The 24,346-nt window shown below is 40.5% G+C and overlaps 1 protein-coding gene across 4 annotated transcripts in view; it reads left to right on the forward strand.

The window, feature by feature from the left end:
• SPIN1 (spindlin 1) overlaps window positions 1–24,346 on the forward strand; it is a 116,933-nt gene that overhangs the window by 80,577 nt on the left and 12,010 nt on the right. For all 4 annotated transcript variants that reach the window (XM_075931859.1, XM_075931861.1, XM_075931860.1 and 1 more), the window contains 2 exons: window positions 1,250–1,476; window positions 16,878–16,926. In XM_075931859.1, coding sequence (XP_075787974.1) covers window positions 1,425–1,476; window positions 16,878–16,926 — 101 coding nt within the window. In that variant the 5' untranslated portion in view covers window positions 1,250–1,424. The remainder of the gene's footprint in view (window positions 1–1,249; window positions 1,477–16,877; window positions 16,927–24,346) is intronic.

Below are 24,346 nucleotides of genomic sequence, written 5' to 3' on the forward strand. Positions count from 1 at the left end.
TTTCCTTTACTTGCTCATAAGAAATCCTTTTTCTGTGGGAAAGCAAATCTGTGGATGCTGTGAATTCTGCACACACACACACTGATGCAGAATTCCTCCGGAAGTAACAGAGCAAGTAACGCATTCTAAAACGTTAACCCCTTGTTTATTGAACAAATCAATTTAATAAGCATCTTATTTTCTTTAGATTTACCTTCCTTGTCTTAATTTTCCATGACCCCATGAAATTGTCAAGTTATTCTTAAACCCTAATTAAGCCAGGACAGCAGATGTTTGTGGTGTGAAAAAGCGATAAAGCAAAAAAAGCTTTAAGTTGTTTCAGATCAGTTAATGTGATGTGATTTCTCTTGTTCTGTTTGGTTAGCAGGGGCCGTTTTAGCAAAGATGTTGCCAATTTTCCGGGAAAAACTGCTTGTTAAATGTGTTCTAAGCATATTTCTATGAAAAGCTCTTGCAGCAACTGATCTAGATAAATTGAAGAAGATTAAATATTTGAGAAGCTTTAATTCCCTTCACTTATCATTACAAATTATTGTGCTCAAATACCTATCCTTTACTGAGAACTTCTCTAAAATTTGTGATTAATTGTACATAGTGCAGAACATTTTCCTTCCTTTGGTTCTGTTTTCTGTAGAACTGGTTTCCTCTACTGAAACATAAGTCTGGTGTTTTATTAGCTAACAGCAGTTGGTTACTGCTAATACCTCCTGCTATGTAGATAAATTGATTTATTTTCTTATTCTGAAGCAAAGACTTTTATACAGATATCTACATTTTAACACTTAAAAATTAATGCCCTGTATTAGCCTGCCTAAAAACAAACTGTTGGTTTATTGGTACTTAATCATTATATTCTGTTTTTGCTTTTGCTCATTTTCATCCATATCTTTAAAAACTGGCTTAAACTGTTGGTTTATTGGTACTTAATCATTATATTCTGTTTTTGCTTTTGCTCATTTTCATCCATATCTTTAAAAACTGGCTTACAGAGTGGCACTGTATAATACACAGAAATTAATTTAAGAGATACACTAACATATATTGATAGGCTTAAATTGGTTTTGTGGCAGTTTATTCCATTGTTTTTACTTTACACAGTGCCAAAACAGTGCTTAAAAAGTAAAACTTCCTTGGGCATGAAAAGTAACTTTTGTTGATGTAACTTTTAGTTTTTAACTTTCACATGATTTGTCTTGAGCACACTTCTCAAATTTGACTACTTATACAAAAATATCTTTTTGTTTTGCAGAGCGACGTAATTGAAAATACTTCAACTAATCTTCGGGCATGCAAATTCTCATTTGAATGGTGGATTAACTGGTAGTAATTTATCATTTTAAGAATAAGACGACATTTTAAGAGTGGCAAAGAACTGGATTTTCACCCTAGTCCAGCAGCTTTGCTGCTCACTTAAACACAGATGAATGAAGACCCCATTCGGAAAAACACCAGGTCAGCGATCCAGAGCTGATGCAGGTATACAGTCTTTTTTTAAAAAAATTGGGTGGTCAAATACTGAATTGAAACACAGAAGTATATGTTATAGTTTTATAAAGTTTTTGTAACTTTCCTTTTTCCTATCTTAGTATTAAAATAGTACATACTTCTGCTCTTGACATCATCCTTGACTTTATTTTGTTTAAGACATCAACTTGTCAGTAATCCAGTGGAGACTTGCATGTAAATATACCCTGCATTTTAGTTTTGTTCAAGCTTTCATATGGCACACAGACGTGTGAAATTTTGAAAGGGGGGGGGGGGACACAACAAAATTAGTGTCGGTTTGATTCAGAACCTAAGCAGTTCACCAGTGAATCCCTTCTGCTTCTCCTCCCCCCCCCCCAAAAAAAAAAAGTGCTAGTAGAGAAAACTCAGGAACATGATACATTCAATAGTGCTGTTAAAAACTTCTTAGAAAATAATGTCATTCTGAAGAAGCTGCTCAGCCATTATCTGAAATGAAGCATCTCTAAGATATTTTTGGCTTTGTTTACATGAGATTTAGGACTCATCTCAGTAGGCAAATAAATTAAAATTAAGGTAGTATGTGAAGTTTAAGCTCTTCCTAAATAACTGTGTGGGTGCTCTTCTGCCACTTAAGAATGCTTTATTTTAAGTTAGCTTGATCCATTTCTAGAGCATCCATGCAGGAAGAACTCCCTCTGTAGAAAATCTTCTAAACCAGTGCAACTTCTTTATATGGACAATCCTTATCTTGGTGTTAATGTCTTATTTCAGTAGAGTTGAAACCAATTCCAAGTCACCCCTTCCATTTTGACCTCAGCAAGTTACAGAGCTGTAAAGCGCCAGTGTGAACCAGGCTATAGCACTGGGAGCTGTACTCCTAGTGCTGTTAGCTTACTCCCCTTGTCATGGTGGTTTTCACTCTCTTTGCACTCATGCCGTGGTCTCGCTTTCAACCCAAAAAGTGCTGCCATGGCTGCACTTTTAAACTATTAATTGTAAACATATCTAATTAAGTGCGACTTTGTTTTGCAGACAAGCACTTATTTCATGCATTGGTGGCGAGAAAAATTCAAGACAATAGAAGTATAAACTAAGTGTCTCGTTCTCTGAACAAAAGCTAACTAATTCAGCTTTCCCCTTGCGGTGGGTGGTAAAGAGAGATGTCTGTGAGAGCTTGTATACTTGTAGAACTATACTTCTTGTACTTCAAATTTCGACCTCCTGTAATCTGAGCTGACTTTCAAATATAGACAAGCCTGAAAAGGCAATTCTTGTGAGTTGGGGGAAAGTGACTTTGGGGAATAGAACTCCACATCCAGACTTTTTAGGAAACTGTTGAACCAAACGCTGGTCATTATGTTTTAATCTCTTCGAAAAACCTTCATTTATAAATGCAAAACAGTTTCTTGAGAGAGGGGAAGTTTACTTAATACAACTGTGGTGGTGGTGGTGGTGGGGTTGATTTGGGAATTGGAGTGTGTGTGCATGCATGCGCTACAGGTCAATCGATTATCCTTCATTCCCAGCAGAAAAAAATCTTTTTTTTTTTTTTTTTTTTTTAAATAATAATAGAATGTAACTAATGAGCTGGAGAGATTAATTCAGTACAGTGTATAGTACATGTACCACAATAGATTTATTGTGGACTTCCTGTAGTCAGCCGCTGGTCAGTTTCAGCAGCAGCTGACTTGGGAACACCTGGGGCAGAGCAGCTGGGGTGCTTCCGGGTTGGTCCAGTAGCGCCGAGGAGCGGCGGGACCAACCCAGCAGCACCCCAGCTGCTCTGCCCCCAGGCATGTCCGATTCAGCCGCTGCTGGTCAGTTTCAACAGCGGCTGAATCTGGACACCAGTTCCGACTTAAATACAAATTCAACTTAAGAACAAACCTACAGTCCCTATCTTGTACGTATCCCGGGGACTGCCTGTAACACAATTTGATGACTAATTGTTGCATCAGTTCAGTTCATAATTAGCTGATAAAACTATTCATTGGCTGAGATTTAAGAATTGCTTCCCTTTTTCTTTCAGAAAGTAATCTTCACATCTGAGGGACAAGTGGGTAAAATGTTTTCAAATGTCAGCCTATGTATAAGTAAAAATTTTAAAATTATCAAAGTCTTTGCTGGCAACCAGCAGGAATCAAACAATGCCTATGTCTAAACCATTGATGTGAAGATAGAGGTAAAATGTACTGATGAAGATTAGAACGTATGGAGATGTCTGAATCAAAATGATTATATACAAAGTTTCTTCAACTTCTTCAAAAGTCTTGAAATGTGTGTGTACTCCATGTGTCTATGCCTGGAAGGATTTTTTTTTCCATGTACGGTATCCTTTCATCTGCACGTACTCCTTTATTGTGCGCCCATCTGATGGGATAAGGTAAAGTGCAGACTGGCCACTTCTGTAGTTTCTTTCTACTATCTGTGGTGTGAGATGGAACATCGCTAGTATCAACAGCTTCAGCAAACATGTTTTGTTTTATTTGTTCCCCTTTTCCATCTAATTCTTCGTTTTAGTGTTAGTTTTGGAAAGCTGTGGGGGTTTCATCCCCACCCATCTACCTGAATTGAGTGCCTATCATGCCTCAGTCCTTCTCAAATAGTGAAGGTCATGACACCTACCTGTATTGCCATGGGGAAGCAGATATTCCCTCAAGTGTTGTATCTACTGGACTTTCCCTTGCTGAGCCCCTCAATTTTGTGAGTTCAGACTTCATACTTCCTTGATGGATTGTTTGAGACAAGTCTGACGCTGGTACATCAATCCAAAGCATGGGAATCAGCCCTTTGTACACAGTTGTAGGATTGTTTTAAGTAGAATTAGTGACCAGTAGGGAACAGGGAAGTCAGAAGTTTAAGGAACAAGGACAGAGTGAGCCAAACCCCTTTAGGTTCTTATCTAATAAAAGGGCTACTTCTCTGATCCATTCTTATGTTTGGTGTGAGACTGTGCCTCAATACAGATTTATCAGGAGCTCAAAGAAAACTTAGTATCTGTCTGTTGGCACAGAAAACTAAAAGTGGTCTGAAACCACTGTATAGTGGAGTATAGTGACTACTAGCCAAATTAGCCTTGCTGAAAGACTGAAGCATGACAGTAAAAAAAAATAAGATGAATAATTGCCATATTCCCAACTTACTTCATGTATTTATGCATTCTCCATGGAAGATGGTTCATATGTGTAAATGTGAATCAATATACCACAATCTTAGATGGAAAATTGCTCTAAAAAGGTGTGAAGGGACCCTTTCTCTCTTCGTACTGCAGTTGCATGCAGGAGTTCATTGGGGAGCATGTTAGGGGAATGTTAGTGTGTAATTGAATAGTCATGTAAACGCACAAATATTGTTTGTTACATGACTATTTGATAATCCTGAGCACAGGGCCAGCAGCCAGTCTCACTCCCAGGGAACTCCCTGCCACACTCTGCTGCTGCCTCTATATCAGAGGCAACAGTGCAGGGTGGCAAGTGGGAGCCAGTCCGCAAGTGAAGCCTGTTTAAAACAACAGGTCCCCATGCGGAGACTGGCTGCGTGCCATCCTGCACTGCTGCCTCAGATACAAAGGCAGCAATGCTAGGTGGCAGAAGCCCCTATGTTGTGTGGGTGGGGAGGGGAGTCCAAGCTCGCCATGGACAGGTTGCTCTGCGGCAGCAGCCCCTGTCCATGGGGAACTCTGGCCCCTGTGGATAAGGGCTGCGCCATGGGATGCCAGAGCAGCCTCTGTCTTTGAACCAGGCCTGATGCAGCGAGAGGCTATTTTGTATCAGGCTCCCCTGCTCTCCCCTCCCAAAAGCCTGTATCCGTAGGAAGCTCAGAACCCAGTGGACAGGGGCTGCTGCTACCCCATGCTGTTGTCTCTGCTGGTCCATGAAGGGAACTTGGTTTTTAAACTGGCCCCCCTTGCAGACCTGCTCCCACCTGCCACCTTGCACAGCTGCCTTTGATACAGAGGCAATAGTGCAGCGTGGCAGGGGGCTCCCCAGGAGTGGGGCTAGGAGTGCACTGGCTGTCAGGCCTGCTCCCGGGGACTATCAAATAATCATGTAACAGACAATATTTTGTACGGTTACACAACTAGTCAATTAACCAATATCCCTAGGCTGGAGTGATATTTCATGTTTAGAAGGTAATTGTCCCTAAGCAGAAGGATCGCTCTAATGGGTGGGAGGAGGGGGGGGAACCATCCAAGCCAATCTCCAATTACATCAAGCTTTGATCCTTTAGTATTGGCAAGTTAGTACACATTCTAGGACAAATTTATTTCAAGTATTTTTAAATTGCTTTAGTGTTGTTTTGAGGCATATTTTATTTCTATGTAAATCATTTTTATGAAGATTTACTCCTTAAAAGTACAAATAAAAAAATTATGAAATATTTTAACAGGATCTTAATCTGGATAGCATAATGACACACTCCATCACAGCCATGGCTACCTCAATAGCATTCCTCTGCGACGTTTCCATAAGAGACATTTGCACAGCTGCTACATGGTCTTCCAACTACATGTTTGCAAAGCACTAAGCACTTATGCAGGAACCTTTCTCCAAAATAAAACTCTCTAAGGCGGACCTTTCCACTTGATTTCTGCCACATCCAAAGTCCCTACCTCCCTAACCAGAAATAGCTTTGTAGTCCGCTAATGTGACGCACCCATGGGAATGTGTCTCGAAGAAAAGGAAATTACTCACCTCGACAGGAACTGACGTTCTTCAAGATGAATGTCCCCATGGGCGCGCCTCAACTCTCCCTTCCTTCACTCTACTTCAGGATTCTGGTCTTCTCAAAGGTATTGTTCCGGGGTAGAGAAAGAATGGGGGTAGAGGGAGGGCTCGCACATGCACGATGCCTGCCACCTGAGAGCACATGGCCCAAGGGACACTGCTCTGAAATCTCTGATCTAAGGCTCGACGGCAGTGCACCGATCTAATGTGGAGCGCCCTTGGGGACACTCACCTTGAAGAATGACAGTTAATATCGAGGTGAGTAATTTCCTCTTATTTACTCGTTCTCATAACATAAGGACTAGGGGTCACCAAATGAAATTCATAGGTAGCGGGTTTAAAACAAACAAAAGGAAGTTTGTCCTTACACACCACAGGCAGCCCCTGGAACTCCTTTCCAGTGGATCATGAAGACCAGGACTAACAAGGTTTAAAAAAAAAACCTAGATAAATGTATGGAGGTTAGGTATATCAATACTTATTAACCAGAATGGGTAGAAATGGTGACCCTAGCCTCTGTTTGTCAGGGGCTAGAAATGGATGAGAGGAGAGGAATCACTTGATGATGACCTGTTTCTGTTCACTTCCTTTGGGCCATCTGACATTGGCTGCTGTCAGAAGACCGGACAGTGGGCTAGATGGACCTTTTGGTCTGACCCAGTATGGCCATTCTTATGTACAACTTTGGTACTGCCGAAGTGTCACATTTGGATTATTTTAGACACAAACCTATTCTGCATATGTTTGTGTAAGACACAATTTAGTGAATCTGAGCAAAGCTTATAATGCTTGAAGCATTTTACTGAAAAATGGCATTAGTCTTGCTTCCCTGCAAAATCTTGTTTTAAATACTAGTGAAAATTGACTTTTGAATAACGGGGGGTTTGTGGGAAAAGATTTGTCACAGCGCAGTTTTGCTGATAGTTGATGTTTTAGTTTTTTCTTTAGGCACCTTTGACAGAAGTTTGTACATTTTACTAGAAATCAAACAAGCAAGTGTAGTGTTGTCAGATCCTATACAAGTTTCTTCATAATAGTTAACTGGTGCCCAGGAGCAGCCACCCACTCTGAGCCTGCCACAGGCAGAGGGTTGCTCCAAACAGCCGGGAGCTGATTAACTGATTCATTGGGATTTTACATCCCTATTCCCAACCCTGAAGTCAACACTTAATTCCTAAGTCTCTAATTTCAGCAGCGAGACTTCCAATAAACACTAAATAAAGCAGCAGTTTTGTGGTGTGAAGAATTTACAGGTCAGTCTCCGATGCTGTTTTTCATTTGTGATTTAAGCAGAAATTAAATGGAGAATGAACAGTGAGTGGCTGGTTGAGTAAAAGGGGGTGGGGGGAATACCTAGAAATTTTAATATAAATATTTCACCTGGCATTTAATAATTGGAAAGATCAGTGTGGATGTTTTTTGGTATAAGTAAAGTTTGGTCTCTGGCAGTAATTGGTATTAAAGTAGCCAACATTAATGAATTTATGACAAAGGATCTGTCAGATTTCACAATGCATGAATTAAATGTGATAAGGTTTATATTCACATCACTTGCTACAGCTTCTATGCTACTTTGATAATTACACACAACATCATGCTACTGTTCCACTTGAGAGACTGCTTTCAAGATAAGCTTCACAACTGGAAAGACTTCAAAAAAAATCTGTTAGTCGAGTCTATATCCAATATAACTTTTACAAATTAATATTCAGCATAGCTAATAAAATATACTATAACAAGGGACGTTTGTGTCTTGTGAGTTCCCTGTTGACTTGGTGTGCTGATGCAATTTTTTTCTGGTCCTGGTGCACCCTGTAGGTTGATACCGAGCTTGCTTGTTAGGTCTGCAGAGGTTCAGCCCTCTAGCCAAGGAGCCAAGCTCCTTCTTGGGGGGCATAGGTCACTTTCCCAGGCCTGCCCACCGGAGACCCTAAAAACAGCAGTCCTGCTCTCAGTTTGCTGCTGCCATTACCTGGGTTTTTCCCCTCCACATGATCCTGTTCCTTTATCTGGTTACATTAGGGCTTCATTTTCATGTCCTAACCCCCATCCAGTAAATGTGGCCTCTTAAGTTCCTTTGTCCATAGTGTAACACCCTTCAGTGCCCTTCTGGTCCCACCCAGGACCTGACCAGGTCAGGTCCTGCAACATCTTTTATCTTTTAACCTGCTGTGTCTGATGGCTTCTGTTGAGCCCTTTTAGACAGGCTTGGAGGATCCACTTTCACTGCTCATTCCTAGGGAAGGAAGGGTGGTAGGAATGGAGTCCCTCCAGCAGGAGGCCTTGGATGACCTGGCATACCACATTACATATTCCCACCCTTCCCCAAAGAAGGCTTTAGGATGGTAGGACTTTGTGGAAGTTAATGCCTATCCAGCCTTTGCCCTGTGTATTCGTGGTCTCTTTGTCCAGGCCAGTCTACGTGAAGAGCCATTTGAATCTCAGCACTGATTCTCAGTGTCTTCTCTGTCAGGAGAGCTTTTACTAGTCACTTGTCCTCAATAGACAGGGTTTCCAAGTTCATACCTCTTGGCCTGGAGAACTTTTTGCACTCTCCTTGCTCTGCTTTTTCAGGGTCTTTCCTCCAAGGTTACTCTGCCAAGAGAACTATTAGCTTCTGCCCTGGTTGGCCAAGGAGTCTCTCAGACCCCTTTGCCTAAAAAGCTTTTGCTGCTTTGCCCTAGTTTCTCTGATCTCTCTTCCAGTTCATCCAAGGACAAGCCCTTCTTAAATGTCCCATCTACAATCATAATACCTTTTGACCAAGTCTCAGGCTTCCAGCCAATTGCATCCCTCTTATCTACTTAGTATCTGTACCTGTTAATGCTGGTTTTGCAGGATCCATAACAGTACTGCTGATGTTCTTTTACCCTGCTATAATTCTGACTATGCCACCTGCCACTCTGAGAGCCCCACTGAACTGCTTTGCACTGCTGAAGCAATACCCGCATCTGCTTTACAGACCCAATCATCCCCAGAAGTGGAGGCGTAAATTTTGGTGTCCACATGGCCGCCTGGCTCCTTGTTGCCCTCCAGCTAGCAAGCAGTTTTTCACAGAGCTGTGCTACTCCTGAGAGAGAACTATTTTTCAGTGCATCTATTGTCTCCTTATTTCATAGGTTGGTCTAAAAAGGCCCTACTTCTGGTACCAAGAAAAGGTGTAACTGCAATATTGGGAATTTTGTTGTTGACCAGACTGGAAAAAAAAAAATTGCCAGACCTTGATTCCTGTTTGCTCACTGGATAAATTTAAATTAATTAAAATGGTGTATACAATTAAGTAAGTCTACTTGTCACTAGAAGCTCTTCTGGGAGGTCGGAAAGGAGCATGGCAGAGGTAGAAATTACCACTACTTCCTTTCTTTCATGGGGAGCTACCAGGGAGGAGGAGATTAAGCAATTGCCCATTGTTCGAGTGCTTGTTCACGTCCTTTCCAGTGAAGGCATGTGCGTGTTATGTGCACACATGCCAGAAACTTTTCCCTAGCAGCCTCCATAGCGTTAGCCAGGGAGTCCTCGGAGTAGCGCTAGCATATGACCCTCAGTTCATTCTTACCCTCCATGATGGCATTGGAACATTGCTTGCTTGTTCTGCAAGTGCTCCATTCCCTAGCCTAGTTGGCTTTCATTGTTCTCATTTTGTTCTCTCTTTAGTATTAATCATTATAGTATTTGAGGTGGTAGATAACAGCTACCACCTGCCTTGGGCAGTGTACTGTGCCACAAGCCCAAGACTTCAAGGCTTGTGGTTCTTGCTGTAAGCCAATGCCAAATAGTGACTCCCATGACTCCTATCTACCATGCTTGGAGGAGACTCATCAAGCAGACCGGTGTAAGTTCTGCAGGAGCTTCAAGCCCTGCACAAAGGTAGGAATGTAAAATCCTGTTTGAGGTTAAATGGTTAAACCATAATGGCTAACTAATCAACAGGATGGGTGGGGTCTGCTTTGGCCAGGCTGATTGGCCACACTAGTGGCACGCCAGGCCCACCTGGAGGCTGCTCTGGCCAGGCCACTAGTTAACCATAACTGGTAAATCTTAGCCAGGAAGAACGATACTAGTTAATAATTCACATCCCTACGCAAAGGAGAGGGACTTTCATTTGCGGCAGCTACTAATGGAAGTGACTCTTAAGCCAGGGGCACTGCACCAGATCATCTAGTTCCCAGTTCAAGAGTGCAGAGTGCCCCAGCATCTGTTCAGGATACAACATCGCCTAAAGAAGCTGCAGAAGAGGCTCGGCTTGTAGATCTCTGGTGCTACAATGAGACGCCAATGCCCCAACACCAATCCACCGCCTAAGAGGCAAAAGAAGTCTGATAGAGCAGATTCCCCTCTTTGATCTCCAAACCTCCTTCAAGCTGCAGAACCTCTCAGTAGAGGGAGACAGTACTGCTAGCTCTTGATGAATAATACAATGAAAATTTACCATTGGGTGGCCACTTTGATCCTCAATGATCTTTACAGAGCCCTTCTGTTTTCTGACCATAACAGGGGCACCATTAGTTGTCTCAAAATATTTTTCAGGTATTAATTCCTCTTTCCTCAAAATGATTAACAAACAACTTCATTATATCTTCCCCTGTTTGTAAACTTCCCTCTCTGTTTTGATTCTTAAAGACACAGAAGTTAGTAAAAACAAAAAACAGGACTGTTTCAGCTGCACCAGACTAACACGGATACATTTCTACCACTAAGTTAGTAAAGACACTGCTTTGCTTTCTGTACCTTGTGATAGCCTGTTTGACTCAGCCTTGTCCACATCATCCTTGAAGTGTTTCTCATACTTTGTCTGCAAATGTTGTTCGACACTTGATGTGCAGCAAACAATGCTCTCACAACATAGAATGCAAACAGCATGGTCTTTGTTGAACAAATCCATATTTGTGTCTCCGAGAAGGCTGAAATAAGCAAACATCTAACTTAGCTTTCTTAAGAACCGCCATTAGTGGCTGAGAACCAATTTTTCTTGCTGCCAGGATCTGTTGGGGTTTTTTTAAACTTATTTAATATACTATTTTGAGGCTTTTCTTCTTCCTTCCTCAGGCTTCAGGTGCCTAAGTATAACAGTAGGCTAGTGCACATGGGGAAAGCTGGAGACTGTCAAAGAGTAACAGTTTTTCCAGTCAGTACTATGCACCAGTGATGTTGCCATCAACCACATTTAATATTTAAGCCCTGAACTGAAGGCCATACAGAGGGAGCTATGTGCATAGTAGCCTCTTTGCTAGGAGCTCTTCACATATCCTGGGTGCTTCAAAAAGAGTCTGTGCTGACCAGAAGAGGGATCATCAGCTCCATATCTAAGTAAATGAGTAGGCTGCAGTATAAGTAGGGTCACTATTGTAGGTAATCATTCAGGGTTTATGCACTTTGAATTCAATTCCTGAGCTGCTGTGAAGCAGCCCTACTCCTGGCTGCCATGAAACAGCCCTGTCTCAGTCCTCCCATTTGCCGCCAGCAGCCTGAGCAGCTGTTGCTTGTGAAGAAGTTGTGTCCCAGTTCCTCTCCTCCCCTCCTCCTACCCCCAATTGGCAGTCTGAGCTGCTGCAGCCGCAAAGCAGCTCTGGCCCCCAGCTGCTGGAGGAGTAGCCCGCGTGGCCGAAGCCCCTGCCACTGAGGAGCAGCCATTGCGACCCTGGTCCCAGCCCTGGCTACTGGAGGAGAAGCCTCATGGCCCAAGCCTCAGCTGCTGGGAGAGCTTGGCCTGCTGAGCCCACACACGCCTACCACCACCAGCAGCAGCAGCTTACTGCTGCAATGGAGTTGGGCAGAGAAGGGGGAGAGCACTGGCTGCTCATGCACAGCCCAAGTCTGCAGCCTTTCTGCCTGGCCTCCCCTTCTTCCTGCCAACTTCCCCCCCCACACACACACACACACACGCACCCCCGCTGCTGCAGCTGTGCTGCAGCTGCACAACAACCAAAAGGCTCACATGGCAGCACAGGGAGGAGCAGCAGGGCTGAGCTCCCGCCCATGTGCCACTGAAAATCAGCTTAAACAAAATACAGGTCTATGTAGCACTTTAAAGACTAACAAGATGGTTTATTAGATGATGAGCTTTCGTGTGCCAGACCCACTTCCTCAGATCAAATAATGGAAGAAAATAGTCACAACCATATATACCAAAGGATACAATTTAAAAAAAATGAACACACATGAAAAGGACAAATCACATTACAGAACAGAAGGGGGATGTAGGGGGGGGGAAGGAGGTGAATGCCAGTGAGTTAATGATATTAGAGGTGGGGAAGGGGAGATGTCTGTGAGTTAATAGAATTAGAGGTGATAATGGGGGAAGCTATCTTTGTAATGGGTAAGATAGCTGGGGTCTTTAAGTCCCGTGCGGAGAGTGTCAAATTTTAGCATGAATGCCAGTTCAGAGGATTCCCTTTCAAGTGCAGATTGGAATGTCTTCTGAAGTAGGATGCAGGTTAGCAGGTCATTCAGACAGTGTCCTTTCTGGTTGAAATGACAAGCAACTGTTTTTTCTTTGTGATCCTGTCTAATGTCTGTTTTGTGGGCATTGATTCTTTGGCGAAGTGTCTGAGACGTTTGTCCAATGTACATAGCAGACGGACACTTTCGGCACATGATAGCATAGATTTTATTTCTGGAGGCGCAGGAATATGTATTCTTGATCTTATAACTCACTTGGTTAGGCCCAATAATGGTGTCAGCAGAGTGAATATGTGGACAAAGCTGGCAGCGGGGTTTGTTGCAACCAAACAGGAAGACCTACATTTTTTAAATCAGCATTGATTTTAAGTGTCCCAATTCTTAAATCCCTGAAGTCCCCAACTCTCAGAAGGAGACTCTCGGAAAATTCGGTCCTTTAAGGCATTTCACATCGACATCCAAAAGTTATTCAAAATTAGGTGAATCCTTCTGTATCTTGACTGACTTACCTCTTCCTGCCATCTTGGGAAGAGAATGCCCTTTGTCTATACTGATAGCAGCTATTTAAAAATATATATATATTTAACTGCCATTTCTGAGACTATTGCTTAGAATTATCATTGTCTCTCCCCCCCCCCCCCCCCCCCCCCGCCCCAAATCTGCTTTACCCAACTGGGAAAAAACTAAACGTATTACCTATACAAAAATACTTTGAATTTTGAAACAGCAATGTTAATTTTCTAGATGCTTGAGAGTATTAGCACTGCATGAACATAGTTAGCCATGCTATTATATATGCACATTGGAAACAGCCTTTGTGCAATGATTTGCAATCCTAACAATGACCTCAGAAAGTTTCCCAGGTACTCATCACCTTAGAAAATATTTCCAAAGCCAGGAGAAATGAAGGACAAAAAGAAGAGGATGAGGAATAAATCAGTTTAAAGAAAAATAATGTCTAGTTCTCTAGGAAAAATTTCATGTTTTCCAGTAAATAAATATGTCAATCCGGTAGCTGTAGTGAAGTGACAATGAGTAGAGGGGAAAAACGGGGAGGAGGAGAGAGTTTGGTAGGAATAGAATACCACTAGTAAAAAGAGAGAATAAATTATACAGAAATAAACTACTCATACAACCTGGCAACCACAAAGCTCAGACAATTCTCCACTAAAACTGACAAAAGCACCATAGGTTAGCACTAGCATACAATTCTTTAATAAGCTGATATGGTAGGTTGAAAACTCATACGTTGTCTTTCACACTGTCAAGATCATAAGTCAGGTCCTTTGTTTTTTTAAATCAAAATGGCTTCAGCCAGTAGATGCCAATTTTAATGAATATAGTCAATATTTGCTAATTGCTCAATTTATTAGTATGCTACAGTAGTTTTTAAGAAAATACACATTATAATTTTCAATGTAAAAAGGATCACTATATAATCAACTAATCACAGCCCATAGAACTTCATCCATATATTTCTCCAGTGGAAGCAATTCTCATCTTACATGTAAAAAAACCTTGTTCCTGTAGTGTTTATAGAATCACAGAATTCTAGGGGAAGAAAGTCAAATATCACCTTTCTAAATGTTTGAGAATGTGGTTGCAAATCACTTTGCATTGAGGTAATATGTCTGTAAGGATTATTAGTATTGAATCTTTTAGCTACAGCTAGTGGATTCTTTAGATGTATGATGATTGTAGTCTCTATTTATAATGGGGGGAGAGAAATGTAAGCAGAGTAGTTACAAATGTTTTTCTCCCCCAAATAATTGGCTGTTAAGCCACAATATAAAACTCTACAAAATGCTAGCAGAACTCATGATGTATTTTGCTAGTTAAGATTAATTACTTTAGCAAGTGTAACTCACCTAACTCAAAAGCTTCAGAGGGGTAGCCGAGTTGGTCTGGAACTAGAAAAACTAAAAAGCAACTAATAGTCTGGCAGTACCGTAGAGACTAATAAAACATGTAACTGGTACAGTTTCATGAGCCATGGGTACATCCCACTTCAGACGACTAGAATATGAGAAGTCCAGATGCAAGAATAAATAAGGGATGGCAGTGGGGGGGAGCGGGAAGGAAAAAGGGGGGGGGGAATAGCAAATTGGATTGTTCAAGTTACATGAAGCTGATAACAATTTGCACCTCTACAATTACCCATTGTTTGGTTGGTTGGTTAGTTAAGTCATGAGGATGTGGAAGGTAGTGGGTGAGCTAGCCAATAAATATCTTTATTCATTTCTCTCCGATAAGAATCAAACTTGTAAATGAATTTAAGTTCCAACCCTTCCCTGTGTATTTAGCTTGTGGAATTGGCTTGAAACAACAGTGACTTTGAGATCCATTAATGAGTGCCTGCGCAGGTTAAAGTGTTCTCCAACAGGTTTCTGTGTGTTGCCTTTTTGAATATCTGATTTGTGTGCATTAATTCTTTCCTGTAGAAACTGTCCAGTTTGGCCAATATACATGGCACTAATGCCAGCAATGCCCCACATATGTGCAGGAACTCACTGAATTAAGCAGTTGTACCTGTTGACAGAGTGAAACACTGATTTTGGACCCAGAAGACAAGCACAAACTGGTGGGACTGCATAGTTATGCAGCTTTGGGAAGGTGATCAGTGACTGCAAAACTTGTGCATGCATAAGGCCACTTTCATTGAACTTTTGCAAATTGATCCTCCGCCCCATCCGTTGAAGTGCAACAGTACCAGAATGAGACCTGTTCTGAGTGTTGAGGAGTGGTGATAGACCTGTGGGAGCTTTCAAAGCCAGACTGCTACCAGTCAGTCAGGAATCAGTTCAGAGTGGATAAATCTACAGTGGCATCTGTTGTAATGCAAGTAGACAGGGCAATCAATATCCTTCTAGGACGGATAGTGATTGAGGAATGTGCAGGAGATAATGGATGGCTTTGCCACAGTGTGTGTGTGGGGGGGGGGGGGTTCCTTAACTGTGGCGAGGCAATAGATGGAATGCATATCCCTCTTTTGGCACCAGACCACCTTGCCAAAGAATACATAAACCACACGAGGTGGTACTTAATGGTGTTACAGGAGCTGGTGGATCACAAGAGCCATTTCTCCAACATCAGCATGGGATGGTCAAGAAAGTGCATAATGCAGGCATCTTTAGCAACTAATCTCTTCAGAAAGTTGCAAGACAATTTTTTTTCCCAGACTGGAAAATGGCCATTGAAGATATTGAAATGCCAATAGTTATCCTTGGAGACCCAGCCTTACCCCTTGTTCCCATGGCTCATGAAACTGTACACAGGCAACTTGGATGGCAGTAAGGAGCACTTCAACTACACAGGCTGAGCAAGTGTACAATGGTCATAGAATGTGTCTTTGGCCATTTAAAGGGACACTTTTGCAGTTTGTCTAGGTTAGATCTTAGCAAAAGCAATATTCCTGTTGTTGCCACTTGCTGTGTGCTGCATAACATATGTAAGAGTAAAGGGGAAAGTTTCTGGCAAGGTTAGGGTTGACAGAATGGAAACACCAATTCTGGTCCCGAGAGGCAAGCACAAACTGGTAGGACAACATAGTTATGCAGTTATGGAATAATGACCAGTGGTTGCAAAACTTGTGCATGCAGAAGGCCACTTTCATGGAACTTTTGCAAATTGCTTTGCCCTGCTGCTTATGATGAGCAGCCATACACAAGGGTAATAAGGAGAGCACATTAAGGGGCACTGCACATCAGAAAAGCTTTGAAAACCAATTTCATGAATGACCAGACAAGAAATACAGGGAACACTGACGGAAAAGGAGAAGTGGGTGCAAGGTCTGTTAAGGGGGGGATGTCTTACTACAGTCTTCTGTATTTTGAATTGGCATATGTTTAGTTAAGGCATACAACATTTTATTATCTTTTCATTCACATTCATCATTTAACAATGCTTACGTGGCAAAATTAATACAGTTAATTCTAACCCACAAGACAAAGTTTTCCTGTCAATACTCTCATTACCTAAATGAGGGGTAACAAAATATTGAGATGTTTTTTAAACTTTGTGCTGTTTAGGTTTTTTTTTTTTTTTCCCCCTGTAGAATGTTTTCATCTGACATCTGAGTTGCATTAAGTACACTTCTAATTTCAAGTTTATCTCCTAAAATATTTTAAAAATTTTAAGTCAGGATACTTATATTCTTGTTTATATTACGTTTAGGTATTTAACTCCCTATATAATTACAGCACTTCATCTACGTCTTGGCATTCAAAACAGCAGCCTTTCTTAGCACTCTGCATGAACATAATATCTCATTCATTTCTGTTATAGGGCATGCAGGAGTATCTGCCAGCATGATGAAGAAGAGAACCTCTCACAAGTAAGGGATTTCTTATTTTCTGTAAATTTCATCTATTTGTACTTCCCTATGTTGGTTGTTACCCAGAGTTATCTTGTTGGAAATACATGTTTCTGTTCTTATTACTCCTGTTCCAACCTTTATTATTTTTGTTCTAGGAACAGTGTGAGATTTTGTTCTGCTATTGTATATCCATTGGCAGATACACACGTGTTTCTACACTGCTTTTGTTAACATGCTATTTTTTTAACTGCCTGATGTTTGAATAGCACTATCACATGAGAAATAAGAGTATAGAGATAAATACTATAACTTTCTTAAAGACTTCAAGGAGAGGAAATGGCAAGGAAGACTATAATAACTTAATTGAGTGGTGCATTATAACTAGGTCAATATGAAGTTATTGTCATCAAGTATTTTTACTGATGTCTGCACTTGAAAATAATTTCAGACATGCAATAGATTTCTTTCTGCTTCTTGTGATTTTAATTTTTTTCAGATAAATTTTTTGTCATGGAATTTTCTTAGGCTTATTTTTTCAAATGGGGTGATTGGGTTCGGCCTGCCAGTTTGGACTGGTTGGTAGAGATGGTCATGATTCACTTTGCCATTAACTTACTTGTTGTTCTGATGAACAGCAGCAGAATATTGAAGGAACTAAGATTTTGGGATTCTATTCTAAGACCAACATTTAAAATGGAGTTAAAGTTGAGAATACATATACCGTATATACTCGAGTATAAGCTGAGTTTTTCAGCACATTTTTTGTGCTGAAAAATACCCCCCTCGGCTTATACTCGAGTCAGCGTCTCGAGAACTGAGGAAAGTGAATACGCTGGTCAGGTTCTATGGCATCCAGGTTGTCGTATCTGTCAGGAGGTGTTATTGTTATGGACTGCGCTGTAAATTCATCATCAAAGTATCTCGTGTCAATTTCTGAGGTCTGAAAGCTCTATGTATGTGCAATGAACAGCGCACATACATAGGCTTGTTGGCTGCACAGTGACTGCCAGTGATTGGCTTGTCACTGTGCTGTGGGCAGGGGGCGGGTCCGGAGGCAGAAGCGCAGCTCGGCGCAGGCTGAAGAGAAGAGATAAGGTGTAAGGGGTCTGAATGGAAAGGATAAAATCCTTATGGAAAGCAGGATCTGCCCAGGGATTGTGGAAATATTTTATCCTCTGTGTCGGGGGAATGGTATATGTGGAGAGGGAGTTGCCATCTGCAAGTTTCCCTCAGCTAAAAACACGAAAACAGCTAGGAAGCCGGGACACCTGAGGAAAAGAGCTATGGGGAGCTGATTGAGCTTGGTTGCTGATTGAGCTAAGGTTGTTGTACTTTTAAAGTTACGGTATTTTTGATACCATATTGTTTTTGTTGACCCCATTTTCCACTTACAGAGCTAGGTTATTGTTTTTCTTTGAAATAAATATTCATGTAATTTTATTGGTATCTATCTTCATTTTTTACATTTACCAGTAGCTGCCTCATTTCCTACCCTAGGCTTATACTCGAGTCAATATTTTTTCCCAGTTCTTTGTGGTAAAATTAGGTGCCTCGGCTTATATTCGGGTCGGCTTATACTCAAGTATATACAGGTAACTAATTTAAGCTTAAAATATATTACAGGAGTTTTGTAATTACCTCACAAACAAGTATTATAAGTCCAGAAAATTGAGACTTAAGATGAAATTTTAAAAATCCAAATATGTTAAGAAAGAAAAAGCATAGTTAAGGTACCCAGACAACTTTAATTGTCCTGTAAAACCATTCTTTAAAAAAAATAGTGGCTAACTAGAAATATTTTAACATCCATTCATTGACTTTATTTTCCTCTTTGTATGACCTAAATTTGAAATTGTGATTCTCAATATAATAAAAAGGTATTTGATATCACCTTGATTGTAAAACACTTTGGAAGTAGTTATTCTGAAATTTGGAAGAAATGCTTTCTCTAGGCAGTGGTGTGTTTAAAAGTAGCTATCAGCTAAACACTTTTGGATTATTTTACAGGTAGTTCAGGTGCAAAATGTAAGTTGCAGTAACCATGGCATGTTATTTTGCTGAAAATAGTGGGGTTTTTAAAACATCCCACTGAAGTATTTGCAATCCCAGTATCAAATCATTGTATGCACCATAACCAGAAAATGAAGTGGACTACAAAAAAAAGATGAAACGGAATGCTTCAATATGTCTATAATGAATGAAACGTAAAGCATAAACATGATATATGGTGTGGAGGGTACAGATATTTTTAAAAATTATACTTTTAATTCTAAGGTAGTGGTAATATGCTAAATAACTTTAAACAAGTTTTCTAAACTTGACAGTGTCAATTGTTCTAATAGATTTTTTTTTCCAGTTAGCATTCAGAAAGAATTAAGCTTCTTCACCAGTTAATCAAAAGATGTCTTAGCATGGGATTCCATGTTGAAGTAAATTTATTGCACACAAAATCAGATTTTTTTTCATTATGCAAATTTCACATTATAGATTCCTTGTGAATGACATTGTAGTGGATATATTCAATAAGAGAAGTTAACAAAAGAAATTAGCAGAGACCTGATATATCTCTTAAACAGGCATGTTCTAAAAATGTACTTAACAAAAGTTGCTGATGCAACCAAATGCTGAACTTGATGTTTCTGCTGTATTTAATTGGGAAAATGTTATCTGTGAGACCAAAGTAGCTGCTCAGTGCTTTTCTAGAAAATAGTGCTGAAGATTGCATATAATCGTGAGAGAAGAGAAATCTGAAAGTAAAGATACACTGAACTACATATCAATAAGTTCTCCTTGAGAAGTGCAAGTCTGGAGCTCAAATGAGTTGCAGAGGATTTGCATTCCCTCTCTCAGAAACCCCAGTGAATATTATAGCTGTAATTATAGCTGATGGAACTCAACGTTTCCTACTTAAGCAACTTTATAGCATGATAGAAGCATTTTATTATCAGATTTCTCTAGATTTCACTATTGGTCATTTCTTGGGATTTTTACCAAACATTGTTTTCGAGTATGAGTAAATGTCCTGATGAGAAGCAGGATAAATAGCTTCATAAGTCCTTAAGAAAAGGACTGCTTCTCATCTAGTCAGACTCCATGCCCAGGAAAGGATGTGTCTAGAGCTCACAGGAGTACATATCTGCACTGACCATACTAAAAGTGAAGAACACTTAGAAATATCAGACTGACCTCTTGCACATCTTACTTGTGCATATACTTACAACTCTTTCTGAATCTATGGTCAAGTAAATGGGACAACATTCAATAAGGACAAATGCAAAGTACTGAAGGAGAGAATCAGCGGAACACATGGAAGGGACTGCCTAGGAACAAATACTGGAGGTCAGAGTAGATCATAAGCTAAATATGTTATTTTACTGCTGAACTTGACACTAATTAGAGCTCAACTGGAGTACTGTGTTCAGTTCTGGGTGCGGCATTTCAGGAAAGATGCGGACAAATTGGCAAAGGTCCAGAAAAGAGCAACAAAAATTATTATAAGTCTAGAAAAGATGACCTATGGGGAGAGATTGAAAACTGGGTTTATTTAGTTTTAAAAAGAGAAATTGGGAGAGGACATAACAGCTTTCAAGTATCTAAAAGGTTGGTAGAGGAGGGAGAAAAAGTATTGCCCTTAATACCTGATGATAGGAAAAGAAGCAACGGACTTAAATTTCAGCATGGGAGGTTTAGTTTGGACATTAGGAAAAATGTCCTAACTGTCAAGGTGGTTAAGCACTGGAACAAATTGCCTAGGGAGGTTTTAGAATCATCATTGGAGATGTTTAAGAGCAGATTAGCCAAACACTTGTCGGGATGTTTTAGATGATGCTAGGTCCCTTCCAGTTCTGTGATTCTAAGAAAACAAAATGCCATCTAATGGAAGCAGTTCCTTTTAGTTTTATCAGCTTTACTTACACCAAAAGGATTCTGTAATTCCTCCTATGTTAAAGACAGAAGATTATCCAAGACATCTAGTCTGTCCATTACTTATTTGTCAATATGTTTGGCAGCTGTTACTCTTTTCCATCATCTGGTGATGAGCTTCTTGGCTTTTATCCATCCTACAACTTGTGAGATTCTTAGTGTATTATCAGAATCTTTCCTCCATCATGAAACCATACTTCTCTCTAAAACTTGAACCTGGTTCTCTCAGCCCACCATTCAAGCAGACACAACATGGCAGACACCTTCTTACAAAGTGTTTCTCAGAGACACATTGTCCTTGAGGTTGCATCACAGGTTTATCCAAAGGTTCCCTGTGAATTTTACGTGAATCAAACTTGCTTATTTTTCTTCGCAAACCTCACAATGGACAAGTACGTTTGCAGTATTCTAGCCTACTCACAAAGGATAAATGTTTTAGGGAATTGATGAGCCTATTCTTTCCATCACTGAGAGAATGAAATGAAAAGCAGTCTTTTTGCAAAAACTCTGTAAATGGATGTTTAGAGACGGCATCATTCTAGGCCAGAGGATTATGAAAGCTCTTCTCTAAAGAATGTCAGGACAGTCTACTTCACGTGCGTTTCCTGGAAAGAATTCACTTCAAAAGTCTATAGATTAGCATCTACAGACTCGTATCCAATTTTTTTTGTTGGAAATCATGCCTTTGCTCAAGCTTCAGCTTCAGAAACCTACTTCTGTCATGTGATTTATGGCGCACATTTTCTTGAACCTCCTCTAGTTAGTGAAGAACATAAGAACGGCCGTACTGGGTCAGACCAAAGGTCCTTCTAGCCCAGTATCCTGTCTGCCGACAGTGGCCAGCACCAGGTGCCCCAGAGAGGGTGGACCGAAGACAATGATCAAGCAATTTGTCTCCTGCCATCTCTCTCCAGCCTCTGACGAACAGAGGCGAAGGACACCATTTTATCCCCTGGCTAATAGCCTTTTATGGACCTAACCTCCATGAAATTATCTAGCTTCTCTTTAAACTCTATTATAGTCCTAGCCTTCACAGCCTCCTCTGGCAAGGAGTTCCACAGGTTGACTACACGCTGTGTGAAGAAGAACTTTCTTTTATTCGTTTTAAACCTGCTACCCATTAATTTCATTTGGTGTCCTTAGTTCTTCTATTTAGGGAACTTAATAAATAACTTTTCTTTATCGGCCCTCTCCACACCACTCATGATTTAATAGACCTCTATCATATCCCCCCTCAGTCTCCTCTTTTCTAAACTGAAAAGTCCCAGTCGCTTTAACCTCTCCTCATATGGGACCCGTTCCAAACCCCTAATCATTTTAGTTGCCCTTTTCTGAACCCTTTCCAAGGCCAAAATATCTTTTTTGAGGTGAGGAGACCACATCTGTACACAGTATTCAAGATGTGGGCGTACCATAGTTTTATACAGGGGCAGTAAGATATTCTGGGTCTTATTTTCTATCCCTTTCCTAATAATTCCTAGCATCCTATTTGCCTTTTTGACCGCTGCTGCACACTGTGTGGAAGTTTTCAGAGAACCGTCCACAATAACTCCAAGATCTCTTTCCTGATATGTCGTAGCCAAATTAGCCCCCATTATACTGTACGTATGGTTGGGGTTATTTTTCCCGATGTGCATTACTTTACACTTATCCACATTAAATTTATTTGTCATTTTGTTGCCCAATCACTCAGTTTGGTGAGATCTTCTTGGAGTCCCTCACAGTTTTGTATACACAGTTTTCCTAAACAGTTTTGTATCATCTGCAAACTTTACTACCTCACTGCTTACCCCTTTCTCCAGATCATTTATGAATAAGTTGAAAAGGATTGGTGCCAGGACTGACCCTTGAGGGACACCACTAGTTACCCCTCTCCAATCTGAAAATTCACCATTTATTCCTACCCTATGTTTCCTGGCCTTTAACCAGTTCTCAATCCAAGAAAGGACCTTCCCTCTTATCCCATGGCCATGTAATTTACACAAGAGCCTTTGGTGAGGGACCTTGTCAAAGGCTTTCTGAAAATCCAAGTATACTATATCTACTGGATCCCCCTTATCCGCATGTTTGTTAACCCCTTCAAAGAATTCTAATAGATTAGTAAGACAGGATTTCCCTTTACAGAAACCATGTTGACTTTTGTCCAACAAATTATGTTCTTCTACACGCTTCACAATTTTATTCTTTACTATTGTTTCGACTAATTTGCCCGGTTCTGAAGTTAGACTTACCGGTTTGTAATTGCCAGGATCGCCTCTATAGCCCTTTTTAAATATTGGTATCAAATGAAGGAAATGGATATGTCTGGAAATAGATGACGGGAGAGGGATCAAGTGATGATTACCTGTTGTGTTCACTCCCTCTGGGGCATCTGGCATTGGCTACTGTCAGCATACAGGATACTGGGCTACATGGACCTTTGGTCTGACCCAGTATGGTCGTTCTTATGTTTGTGTGAGTTCTTCTAGAGAGTCAACTACAGTGAATTACCCGGAGGTGGATGGGGGCGCGCACACAAAGAAAGTAAAGTTACGTGTCTTACAGACTCCACCCTCAGATCATCTCTTGATACAGAGGAAATAATAGGAGAGGTGATTGAGCTGCATCACCCCTTAATGTCCTAGATTCAGAGAACAAGACAGTATAGGTTGCAGGCACAGATCAATGGACCATGCTTCTGACAAGTCTTCCAGTCTCAGGTGCATGGTTGGCAAGAATACCATTAAGGACCATGCATGTTGAGCTTCAGTTATTGCAAAGTAAGTAATCTTTCTGAGAGGCCACTTGCTACTGCTGAGAAATTCTGTTGCCAACTTTCTTCTGAGAATGATATAGGTTGTTTGTGTGACATTCAGTTTCTAATAATTGAAGGAATTGATACTGTGTAGGTATTTGCATGAGGTTAAATGAAGTTAGCAGTAAATAATATTTATTCCAAAACTATACTGAAATTATTTTATCATGAGAAAAACAGTCATGACTTGATCTTAATCCGACAGCCTTGTGCGTACACTTGAAACCTACCTAATCTGAGTGTCTGATCCAGGAGCCCCGTTGGTTCAGATCCACTTACTGTTCTTCCATACCTGGAGCTCAGGCAGACCAAGTATACCTAAACCATCCTATGCACGTGTGATATAGAATATAAATTAAAGTTTGAATATTACAGTAGAAACAAAATTATTTGAACCCACACTATTGAAATGCAACTTCTGAATTTTTCTTGTTAATTTTGTTAAAATGTATATATTCCTCTGAAACACTTTTAATTGGATAAAAGTACAATTTTTGCTGAAAAAGTGATAGGGCGAAAGTTTGATCATCTCTGTTTCAAATTATTAGCAAGAGATCACAGTGACATTATTTTTCTTTTCAGCATTACGGTAATGTGTTTCCTAAATAATTTAAGGCAAAGAAGATGCATGCACTATAATACAAAATGTAGTAGAAAGAGGATGCATTAAAATACAAGATGCATTAAAACTTGTCTAGAATGGTTAAATGAACATAAGGA

The sequence above is a fragment of the Pelodiscus sinensis genome, chromosome 6 (genome assembly GCF_049634645.1).
Source record: "Pelodiscus sinensis isolate JC-2024 chromosome 6, ASM4963464v1, whole genome shotgun sequence".
In the NCBI taxonomy this organism is placed as follows: domain Eukaryota; kingdom Metazoa; phylum Chordata; order Testudines; family Trionychidae; genus Pelodiscus; species Pelodiscus sinensis.